General features: G+C 37.5%; 1 protein-coding gene across 1 annotated transcript in view; it reads right to left on the bottom strand.

Annotated features, from left to right (window-relative positions):
* clstn2a (calsyntenin 2a) overlaps positions 1-12,964 on the bottom strand; it is a 233,936-nt gene that overhangs the window by 74,142 nt on the left and 146,830 nt on the right. The window contains exons 3-4 of the mRNA XM_079875823.1: positions 9,676-9,871; positions 1,280-1,488 (exon numbers count right to left, since the gene is read on the bottom strand). Coding sequence (XP_079731949.1) covers positions 1,280-1,488; positions 9,676-9,871 — 405 coding nt within the window. The remainder of the gene's footprint in view (positions 1-1,279; positions 1,489-9,675; positions 9,872-12,964) is intronic.

Genomic DNA, 12,964 nt, shown 5'->3' with positions numbered 1-12,964 from the left:
CAAGAGAACATGAGAAGGAGGCAGACAGCCAAAGCATGGAGACGGCTATGTGATCTGTGGGCTAACGTCACTCCTGCACCTCAGAGTCGTTTCTGACGTGCCCGGATGTGTCAAAGATTGGAGCTCTGAGGGTCCAGCTGGCCACTGAGCCGTTTAATTCACTCATGCTTTCGGAGATAAGCAAATAAGACATCAATTCTGCACCCGTGAAAGACAAATACAGAAAATGAAAGCTAAAACAAATCAAATTCAATCTTCTTCATCTAAGAGAGAAATCACAGGTGAAGTATGGAAGTGAGAAAATGATTTGAATGTCTTTATCACTTTTATACTCTTCATGTAATAGCAAAACAGAGAGAAAGACAAGTAGAAAATAGCCAGCCCAGCCACAACAGAAGTGGGGTGTAAATTGTACTTAGTTACTTGAGTAATATTTTGGGAATTTGGGAATATATGTACTCTTCCTCGATAGCATTCAAAAGGAACAAAAACAAACATACGTTTTACTTCTTAGTCTTTACTTAGAAGGTAAAAAATTATATACGGTATATTCCTAGACCTAAAGTTTGGTTAAACTATTAAAATAAAGCAATAATGTAATAACCACTGTTGATGATGGGGAAATTTTATCAACACTCACAATGCAAAAGAAAAGTATGATTTTTTTAAATGTTTTTAAGTCTCTTATTCTCACCAAGGCTGCATTTATATGATCGCAAATACAGTAAATGTTGTCCAAAATTATTACAATTTAAAATAATTGTTTTCTATTTGAATATTTAAAATGTAAATAATTTCTTTGATAGATTTTTTTTTTTTTTTAATTTTAAGCCATTACTCCAGTCCTCAGTGTCACATGATCCTTCAGAAATCATTCTAATATGTGGATTTGGAGCTCAATAAACACTACTTATTATTACCAATGTTGAAAACTTAATTATGAATGACAAAATTATACATTTTCTTCAGCATTTTTAGTATTGCTTAGTATGCTTTTGAAATAGAAAGTTCAAAATAAATCCTTTATTGAAAAGTATTAATTCCTTAAAAAATAATAACTTGCATAAAATAAGTGAAAATAATAAAAGGCCTCTACCAAATTCTACCAAAACATTTAGTGAGGTTAGCAGTAATATTCAATTTCTTTAAAAGGTTTAATTAAGGGCAAATTTCAAGTATTTCTGGCAGAATACTTCTGCTTTCCACAGTATGCATACTTTACAGTATGATTTCTGTGTGCTTTTTACACTTTTCACACGTCTCCATATCTAAGACTTACCATTTCGATCAATAGCAAAAGGTGTGTCCTGTGTAACAATCTCATAGTTGCAGATTTGGCTGTACTGTGGAGAGCAGTCCTGATCCCAGGCCTCCACCTGCAGGATGCTGTCACAGATCTTGCCCTCGGTTACAGTGGCACGATACAACGGCTCCCTGAACACCGGGGAGAACTCATTTACATCATCCACCTGGATATGAACCACAGCCCTGCAATAGAAACAGGGGGAGGGACAGAGAACAACTAATCAGGGTGAGGAACAGAAGAGATGTTAATAGTATAGAACTGAGACTGATGTAACACCTCCAAATTGTGCAAGTAAACTGTGAATAACTTTACGCGTTAAAGAAATTAACAAAGACAGATTTAAATTATTCTCTAAAAACTGTACTGAGACCAGACATGGCCAGACTGATTATTTAAATTGAATATGTACATGTCCTTGGTTAATATAATCTAATTTTAAGTATTTTAAACATGTTTACTTGATAACAATAGTACTGTGTCGTGCAGTAGGTAGAATAGATGGCTTGATTAGCAGTTTCACCAAAACAAAATTACTCATCAAACATTAAGCTGTTGTTTATCAAACTGCGTTCTGCACACCGTCATGAACGCAGATGAAGTAATGCATTTTATTATGAATGAATCTGAACGTTTACAATTATCTGTATATCTGAAAACGTAGGCTGAGGTTTAGTTTTAACTGGGGAAATGTTAAATACAGTTGAACTGCAGTTATGTATATACATACATAGGGCTGTCATGGCACCAAAGTTTCAGTAGTCTGTACCAATACCACTAACATTTTTCTCTCCGTACCAATTTCAATACCAAAGCAAAAACTGTTGAATTAAGTACTTAAATTGTGTCCCGTTTTGTCTCGTCCGTTGGTTATCACTGTCAATCATTGCAGCTTCCAATTCAACTGTGCATTTAAATATGGATGTTAATCCAGAAACTTTGCAGTGTACTTAGCAGCATGAAAAACTAAGTTTGTATTCAGATTGTGAATGGGTTATAAACAGAAAGAAGCAAGAGAAGAGCCCTCCTTTAATAATCACTAAAGGCTGTTAATCTCTAAAGTGCAAGCTCACTGAATTCTGCACTCTCACGAAAACTCCTGTTTGGCGAAAAATGCTGTTTTAATTGTACAATGAATCTTTTATTTACGTCGTGTTTACACTTTATTGGTTATAATGGCACCTCTGATAGGCCTCTGATAGGCCATTGCGTTCATCATCATATGATAGTGATTAGCTACAATGCTCAACGCTTGTAAAAGTATGCTGTAAATAGAAACCTTTGACAAACAAGAACGAGAGCATGAAAGCATCCTCTATCAGTGGGGTACCAAATTGGTACTACCGGTAGAAATGTTGGTACCGTCAACTTTCTTTTTTAGTACTGACTGGTAGGGGTCTGCAAAAAAAATCGATTCACATTTGTATCGCAATTCAAGATCGATTCATAGAATTCCAAAAATCGATTCAAAAATTTTTTTTTATTTATTTTTTTTTTGTAATGATGTGTATACTATTGTCCTGAAATGAGTTTAGCTTGCCATTCCCATAGATGGCGCTGCATCAAATTCACACTGACGTCTGCACACTCGTAAAGTAAAGTAAAAGTAAAAGTTAAAGTTAAAATTGCCTACCAACAGCTCTCTTTCAATGCTCTAAACTCCCACCGAACTTTGAACGGGCAAAGAAAATAACTCAATCCATAGCCAGTGGTATGCCAGCCAGTGGTGGACTATGAACTGGTTACACACACATACACCTAAATGTTGATCCATTATGTGATTCTGACAGGTCACAAAAGTTCTGTTGAATGGACAGTAGTTGCCACAGTTCTAAAAAGAAAGGGTCTAATTTTAGGAAGTTCAATGTGCCCAGTCGAGTTTTTTTCAATTTTTTTATCGCAAGTGGTTGCACACAATTGATTTTATCTACATTTAAACAAATGCATTAAGTTGAACTAAAATTGATTAAGTTCAACTTAATGCATTTGTTTAAATGTAGCTAAAAATCAATTGTGCAACCACTTACGATAAAAATGATTAAATTCAACGAATCATTTTTTTCAGTGTACTCCTTAAACCACATTTAGCAGTATTGTTTGTTTGAACTGACTTCAGCACTTTAAAGCTAAAAGTAAAAGTTTTATTTTAAACTTGAAATAAATGTATTTGAAAGCTGGCCAAAGCTTGGCACTTTGCACTTTTTAGTTGCAAAAGTTTTTATTTTTGTATGAAGACATATAAAGTAATATCAAACTACATTTAATTTGTTGTGTTTCTTTTTTTAAAATTGTATGTCTACTGCAATCACATTGTAAACTACATTTACATACTTTTTTTTGAATCGAGAATCGTTTTTGAATCGAAAATCGATTTTGAATCGAATCTTGAGCCTAAAAATCGATATCGAATCGAATCGTGACATTTTCTGAATCGTGCACCCCTACTGACTGGTACTGGTAGTATCAAAATCTCACATTAAATCTTCAAGAAGTCCAGCTCAGTGTCTGCTATTAAGTCAAACCAGCTGTGAGCTTCTTTGACAGAAACATAAATTCATGTGTTGTTGTATGTCTTCCTAAATGGAGACATTAAGATAATGGGACCTGCATTTAGATTATCCCGCTGATATCCTGTACTCCGCGATCTCTCTTGCGAGCACACGTTCCCGCACACCCCTCTGTACCGTGGTGTCAAGAGACATTCATCAGAACGGCCCAAGCTGTGGAATCAAAAGCACTTCTTCATCTCTCTCTCTCACAGCAGTAGGTGCCTGAAGCACGGCTCTCTCCTGCACTTCATCAGAGCTGTGTTCCAGCTGCAGTGAGTTGCTATTGTAAGAGAGATTGTCGTGCACATACGGAGCTTCCGGCAACTTTGTAAACATCTTGATGGGTCATCAATGCAGGGCCAGCCGGGGCTGGGTGTGTAGCAGTGTGTGCAAGTATGGGTGTGTGTATGTGTGCCTGTAGCCAATTTATTTCCTGGAGTGCCACCAGGGACAGAGAGAGAAAAAAGAATGATGGAAGGAGAGAGCGAGTGAAGGCTGGACGGTACACTAAACTTCACTCTGATTTGAGATTTAAGGTGACGAGAGCACACTTTAAAAGGCCCTTTCACACCAAGGTCAATAACTATAACAATAACTATAAAGTTTCAATAATCATTCTAATTCTATAGACCTTATGTGCCAGAGAAAAAGCCATTTTTAGCACGCAGATATTTTTAGAATTGTGTATTTGAACTTCCGTTTTTGCAGTAGCTCTGTATATTTCTATGGCATCGCTGTCGAAAAGTAATTAGCTGGTGAAGTGGATTTACTTATTGTAGAGTTAACGAAAGTTATAATGAGCATTGTAATGTTTGAAGCGGATGTCGTAACAAATGTCAGCAGACCAGGAAGATTTTAAAATGAGTGGTTTATTCATAAATCCGTAAGACCTTCCCATCATGCTGTGGAAATACAAACATAATGGGTGGGGCTACATTAAGGTCTATACTAGGATAGTGAAGTCCACAACACAGCTATAACAGTAACGACATCATTGGAATCACTATTTTTTTGCCAGCCGATGAAGGTTATGTCAAAAGCACACAAAGTTCACAAACACATAGCTATGCTAATAGGGGAATAGATTCCGTGCCAGTCGTGATGTCACATTGGAGCATATTCTTGAACGGCTCATTTTGAGACACATACTGTTTCAGATTTATGGGGAAAATAAAAAATGGAGTGGATGGATTTGTCAATTTTCAATTATCACAATAGGGTGGTTGTGTACACATACTGTGGACACAACTACACTCACCTAAAGGATTATTAGGAACACCATACTAATACTGTGTTTGACCCCCTTTCGCCTTCAGAATTGCCTTAATTCTATGTGGCATTGATTCAACAAGGTGCTGAAAGCATTCTTTAGAAATGTTGGCCCATATTGATAGGATAGCATCTTGCAGTTGATGGAGATTTGTGGGATGCACATCCAGGGCACGAAGCTCCCGTTCCACCACATCCCAAAGATGCTCTATTGGGTTGAGATCTGGTGACTGTGGGGGCCATTTTAGTACAGTGAACTCATTGTCATGTTCAAGAAACCAATTTGAAATGATTCGAGCTTTGTGACATGGTGCATTATCCTGCTGGAAGTAGCCATCAGAGGATGGGTACATGGTGGTCATAAAGGGATGGACATGGTCAGAAACAATGCTCAGGTAGGCCGTGGCATTTAAACGATGCCCAATTGGCACTAAGGGGCCCAAAGTGTGCCAATTTGTACATCCCCCACACCATTACACCACCACCACCAGCCTGCACAGTGGTAACAAGGCATGATGGATCCATGTTCTCATTCTGTTTATGCCAAATTCTGACTCTACCATCTGAATGTCTCAACAGAAATCCAGACTCATCAGACCAGGCAACATTTTTCCAGTCTTCAACTGTCCAATTTTGGTGAGCTCGTGCAAATTGTAGCCTCTTTTTCCTATTTGTAGTGGAGATTTGTGGTACCCGGTGGGGTCTTCTGCTGTTGTAGCCCATCCGCCTAAAGGTTGTGCGTGTTGTGGCTTCAGAAATGCTTTGCTGCATACCTCGGTTGTAACGAGTGGTTATTTCAGTCAAAGTTGCTCTTCTATCAGCTTGAATCAGTCGGCCCATTCTCCTCTGACCTCTAGCATCAACAAGGCATTTTCGCCCACAGGACTGCCGCATACTGGATGTTTTTCCCTTTTCACACCATTCTTTGTAAACCCTAGAAATGGTTGTGCGTGAAAATCCCAGTAACTGAGCAGATTGTGAAATACTCAGACCGAAAACCATGCCACGCTCAAAATTGCTTAAATCACCTTTCTTTCCCATTCTGACATTCAGTTTGGAGTTCAGGAGATTGTCTTGACCAGGACCACACCCCTAAATGCATTGAAGCAACTGCCATGTGATTGGTTGATTAGATAATTGCATTAATGAGAAATTGAACAGCTGTTCCTAATAATCCTTTAGGTGAGTGTATATTCAAAAACAATATAAAAGTTAATTTTGCATAATACGTCCCCTTTAAACTTTAATTGTTTTAGAACAAAGTTTACTGGATGATTTAATAATATAGACCTGCATAAACAAAATAATAATAAATAAAAAGCACCAACACTGAATTAATCAAGTGATTAATCAGCTCATAACAATGCATTAACTTATTGTGCTTGTATTAGTCTGTGATGAAGTGTTTGTCTCACTTCAATCAGTCAGTGTAAGTAAGTGATCCGTCCAACATTTCAGAAAGAAACAGTCAGTTTATCAGCTTAAAAATTAGCAATTTAATTAATTTGAATGAAATAGGGAAGAAAACAGCAGTCTGACATGTTTTTTTTTACATAATATATAAAGATTGTTTCATTACATAAACTAAAGGCTGAAAAACACTACACTTAAATTCTGTAGGCGATACCATCTAAACTTTTACAGAAAATCTTATAGTGTATGATGGACACAGCCTCAGGTTTTTAGCTTCAGACTATGATTCCATCTAAACAGGTTTGTTTGCATCAATTTTAGAACATATCATTTTTATTTGTCAAGTGTCTCCTAGCAATGAGCAGGTTTCTGTGTTTGTTTTTCAGAACAACTTAGTCGTCTTAGGAAGTCTAGTGGTATAAGACTGGCATACACTACATGATTTTTAAAATGTGGCCAGTTGCATATACTGCTTAGACTAGTCTTATAAGTTAGTCATCTAACTTTGTTCTTCATGAAGGAAAAGTCAGTTACATAAAAAGGTAGATTGGCCAAATTTAAATCACAAAAAACTGGTTAGCCCTAAAACTTTTCGGCTATTTTCAACTGGCCCTTGAACACATTTTAAAACACTATGCATCATGTCCTTTCTGACTTCAAGTGGTTATAGGCATCATCCACTTAAACATTGGGAAACACACACTTCCAGACTTTTAGGTTGTTACAAACACAACAAACACACACAGAAATGTGTCTCTTTGCTAGAAGACAATTAACAAATTAAAACGGTTTCCCCTAATTTACAAAGTTGGAAAGTGTGTGATTCCTATTGTTTTAAAAAATATATATATCACATTTTAAAAGTTAAGAACTTGCATATTGATAGCAGCTCCCTGATGCCTGTAAATTATATACAGTATAGTAACCCAACTATATAATTGCGAGAGAATGCAAAAGCATTGAAATATATTTTTCCTCCCATTGCATTTTTTTTCTTCCCCATCTCCATGTCCCTTTAGGGAGAATGTGTCATTTCCTTTCCGATCATAGCATTCAGCTTCGTGCTCATAGTTGTGGTGTTAGGTGGTCTGCATTTTTGTTGAAGTGAAGTGAAAACTGCATTGTTTTTTTTTGTTTTTTTTTGACATGGTACCATGGTAATACATGGTTTTTGAACACTACCATAATGGTAATATGGTGGTAGGGCTCTATGAAGTACCTTATACTACCATGTTAATTTTTATTTTTTTTTAAACAGGAAACCGATAATGGTCTAGGCTGGTTAACGCTCAGCACAGCAGTTGGTTTCCTCATGGCTCTTCTGCTTCAAAAGCTTCCACAAATGTGGTTAAGCTTCATTCTGCTTTTAACTTTGATAATGAGATGAATTAAACAAATGGATCATTTGCACAGCAGGACACCAGTCCCTTAATTCACACAGTCCATATCACAGAGACGATTGTTCTTCTCGCTTGTAGACTACAGCTGAAGTATTTTGTAGCTTTTATCCAAAATCCCAAATGCTAAATACTGTACCAGTACTTGAACCACTAGACCAAACTTTTCTAGGTGACGTGCCACATCAAGTGTAAAACAATAATTATGGACTACATCCAGTGCCCTCCACTAATATTAGCACCCTTGGTAAATATGAGCAAAAGCGGCTGTGAAAATAAATCTGCATTTTTTATCCTTTAATCTTTCATTAAAAAAATTCACAAAGTGCACATATAAGTAAAACAATTGAAAGTGGGAGGAAAATCTCATTATGAAATAAATGTTTTTCTACAGTTCACAATTATTGGCACCCAATTATTGCAACGTCCTTTTCCAAAGATAACAGGTCTGAGTTTTCTAATATAATGCCTGATGAGTTTGGAGAACACCTGACAAGAGATTAGAGACCCTTCCTTCATACAGAATATCTCCAGATCCTTCAGATTCCCAGATCCATGTTGGTGTTTCTCCTTCTTCAGTTCACCCCACTCATTTTCTATAGGGTTCAGAGGGAACTGGGACGGCCATGGCAGAAGCTTCATTTTGTGCTCAGTGACACATTTTTGTGTTGATTTTGATGTTTGTTTTGGATCGTTTTTTCTGATTGAAGATCCAACCACGGCCCATTATAAGATTTCTAGCAGAGGGGGTCAGGTTTAGATTTTTTATCTGTTGGTATTTGCTAGAATCCATGAGACCATGAATCTAAACAAGATGTCCAGGACCTCCAGCAAAAAAAAAAAAAAAAAAAAAAACAGGCCCACAACATACAGTATAAGATCCAGCAGTATATTTAACCATGGACATGGGGTATTTTTTCATCCCTGTCAGCACCAAACCCATCGGGTGGGTTTGCTGCCAAAACGTTCTTTTTTTTTAACCTTCATCAGACCAAAGAACCAGTTCCCTTTTGAAGTTCCAGTCATGTTTTTCAGCTGAATATGCTGGAGTTTGTTTTTGGATGAGCGAGGAGTATTTTTCCAGGAACCCTCCCTAACAACTTGTGGTGATGTAGGTGCTGTTTGATTTTTTTTTTTTTTTTGGCTTTCTGACCCCAAGAGTCAACTAATATCTGGAATTCTCCATCTGTGATCCTTGGAGAGTCTTTGGCCACTCAAACTGTCCTCATCACTGAGCATTAGGACAATATACATAGACATATGTCCTCTTCCAGACAGATTTGTAACATCTGTAGTTGATTGGAACTTCTTAATTATTGCCCTGATGGTGGAAATGGTGATTTTCAATGTTTTAGCTATTTTCTTAAAGCCATGATTTATTTTGTGAAGCTCAACAAACTTTTGAATGAACTATATTCTTTGGTTCAAAAGGATAAACAATGCAGACTTATTTTTCACAGCCGCTTTTGCTCATATTTACCAAGGGTGTCAATATTAGTGGAGGGCATTGTAATGCCCCAAATGTCATTGAATTGAAGTCTTTTTGATTTGAGACCGATTGAGTCACTGATTTGCTCTCATTTTTAAATGAAATTCAATAGACTCCTACTTTTAGCTATTTAATTTAAATTAGACTTAATTAAACTAAATCATGTTATGTCATAATAAGTCAAATTAAATAAATGTGGACTAAAGCTTGAGACAGTCAAACTAGATTATGCCACACAGGAGAGTCTCTACTTACTTGTGACTCTTTTTCCAATTGGCTCCACTTGGGCTGGCTCCACAGTCGTAAGCCTGGATGATGAAGGTGTACTCCTTCTGCTGCTCGCAGTCTATGGGGCCCCGGGCCCTCAGCACCCCTTCACCCGATGTCCTATTCAACACCTCGGCCTCAAATGGAGCCTCCTGCCCATGAATCTTAAACGCACAGATCTCTCCTGGAAGAAACAACAAGACACAGGAAGCAGAATGAGTGGCTGTGAGAACAAGTGAATGACTTTCTTTTCCTGCTTGCATCTCAACAAGCTATCATTGCTATAACTTTCACCCAGCAGGTCGGGCCCCCCAACCCCACAGCAGTAATATAAAGGACACGGTGTGCTTTTAAAACTGAATCTATTCGTGCTGCGAGAGGAAGAATAACTGTCTGCTCTTGTAATTGCCTCATTGCAGAGCTGGAATCACATTGCGCAAGAAAGCACTGTGCTCAAGTACAGTGTTTTCAAAGTGGTAATGACTGCGTGTACCAACAGCCTCATTCTCGTTCTCAAGCGGCCCGTCCCACTGGCGAAGAAATCATTACAATAAAATATGTATTCACTATAGACAGAGAATAATTTTGACAAAATGTCTTTTTAACAAGCCGTACTAATTACAAGCAATCAGTTTATTTCATATTGGCTATCTGTAATATACAGTTAAATTGTAATTATTTTTCAACTAAGCTAATATGAAATCAAGGTATAACATTTAAATTAAGATAAAATAAAATAAAAAATAAATTAAATTAAAAAACACCATGGTACATGAAGTTCACGACCATGGTATGATACCATCACATGGTACCCTTACAGTACTTATTTATAAGGAATGATTGTCTAGTAGTCATACTAATTAGGAGCAATCACTTTCTTTCCAATTTGCTCACTAATAACTAAGATGGTGAAACCACTGTATTAAAAAAAATGACATGACATGACATATAAAACATAACATAACATAACCAAAACATCACAGTACCATGGCACCACCACAGTTTTTTTTTTAAGGGATGGTTGTCTTTATTTTATGATAATACTATGGTATTGTTTGTTTGGTATTGGTATTTCAATTGTGACATTTGCTAAATGTCTATGTATCAACTGATTGTGATATGACTAATGCGAGGGCTGAATATTGACGTTAACTTGTATCTTTCATTTCCCAGGTGACAGCATTCACTTCAAGTTTTGCTGTAGCCTTGGAAACAATTTCTTCTAGAGACTGCATTGTAGTCATCCACAGTGCAGTTCTGTCCATACAATCACAGATAATGTTGACACACAATCTGTTGACACCACAATAACTCTGAGACCACAAGGAAGGACATTGTCTTGCCACTGTATCTGTTCATGGGTCCTTTCTTGGCAGCGCTTCTATCTGGCCATACCGGCTCTTTTAGGGATTTGGAAAATGACCACAAAAAAAGCATCAGAACTCTGACCCTGAGACAGCTGATATCACTTAAACCCCGGCAGGTCTCTGGAGCAAACAGGGACGTGCGGTTATGCTGTGAGCTCAAGCCTGCTGCTGCGGACAGATAAGCCTAACTTTCTCTTTCCATTCCATTCTCTCTCAATTTCTTTTTTCATTCTTTTATTTTTTCTTCTTTTTAAGCAGATCTGATTCTCCGCTCGAAAATCTCCCTCCTCCCTCAGTGCTGAAATAACAATTTACCCTCCGCAGTCCCTGTTCCTGTAGAGACTTGCCGTTTAAATGTACCCTTTCTATTAACCCCACGATGCTTTATCCAAATTAAACGTGTAGCACAATGGAGCAGGGCGGCTGCAGAAATAAAACATAACACGCCAGGCAGCGCGCACAGATACGCACACAGTTTTGCGATTCTGCGCTCTTTTTTGATGAGAATTGTAACGCGAATGGGAAAGAACATTATATAAGAATAACAATGATCACAATGCATATACGCAAAAAATAAAAACATTCCCTGGATAAAGAAAAAAATATAAAATTCCACTTAGTGCTTGGGAGTCACGGGTAAACCCATTTTCCGCTCTGTCTGCTGTTGCAAATGCATTTTCCAGATTCAATTGAAGAAAGGGCAAAAGGGTCAAACCATACAGCAGCGCAGGCAATGTGGATGTATATGTACAGGGTAATGATGGAGGGAAACCGTGAGCTAATTTCCATCACGTCTCCAAATGACAGCTTGAAAATGGCAGCATCTCCTCACGCTCTGCCAGCACAGAGGTCTGTAATCATGCAGCGAGCTCCACGGAGCCTAAACTCTTTGGAGTTCCTCTTTGAAAGTGTTGAAGGAAGTATTAAATCGGGCCGACAGATGTGCCATGTTTTTAATACCACCTCACATCAACTCTGGGAGTGTAAAGAAGGGAGTTCTGGGTAAGCCAATTTGAGACTAATGAATGAAATCATCCATGTAATATTTGTACTGCTTACTGCAGAAATTAATTTATAGTAGGGTGGTTTACAAGGAACATGAGCGGTAAACTCCAGAGACCTGGATGACCTCCATCTCGTAAACCAATTCATTTTCCTGTTTCGTTTTTTGGAAAGAGTGCAAATTAGATGTGTCGTATGGGATGCAGCCAGAGATAGTTCGGAGATCATAACGGTTGAGTCATGCAACAGACGGCAGTTCCCCATTGTTGTTGGAGATGGTTTTTACCACAATGAGGCAACTAAAACAAAACTTTCAGGTGGTACAGTTGGAAAGTAAATTCCCTAGGTCAAAAATCAAGATTGATTATGTTCCATTACTAATCATGTAAACACGCTGTCAGGCCTAATCACAATCTTAATTATGAGCTCAAACAGTCTTTTTAACATTTCATGACAGAACTGCCGACGACTTCTAAACCTTCACCTTTGAGAAGTTCAGATCAATACCCACAGTAAATTCGCTCAGTAAGTTCTGTGTGAGTCTTGTTTTGAAAGTTAGCCTTGTTAGCGTGTGTGAAAACAGGCATCTGAAAACAATATCAACTCACAACATGCATTTGAATGCTTTGCTCATCAACTTCAAGGTCAAACAAGACCTTGCCTCTTGAGGAGGCAAATCATTGTCAGTGCATATACAAATACAGTAACTACATATAAATTATAAGAGTTGCACCTATCGACCGGCAATAAATGTTTTTTGTTGTATAAATCTCAAATCTCTGTTCTGGACTTGCACACAAACTGCATTGCAATAATTTCCAAAAATGTAATTTGTGTGTCAGTAAACATGGCATTAAAACATGCAGCAAATTTGTCATTTGTTTATTTTATATTTAAAAAATTCATAG

This window comes from Squalius cephalus (assembly GCF_949319135.1).
Source record: "Squalius cephalus genome assembly, chromosome: 7".
NCBI lineage: Eukaryota > Metazoa > Chordata > Actinopteri > Cypriniformes > Leuciscidae > Squalius > Squalius cephalus.
This window is presented reverse-complemented; position numbering and strand designations above follow the sequence as displayed.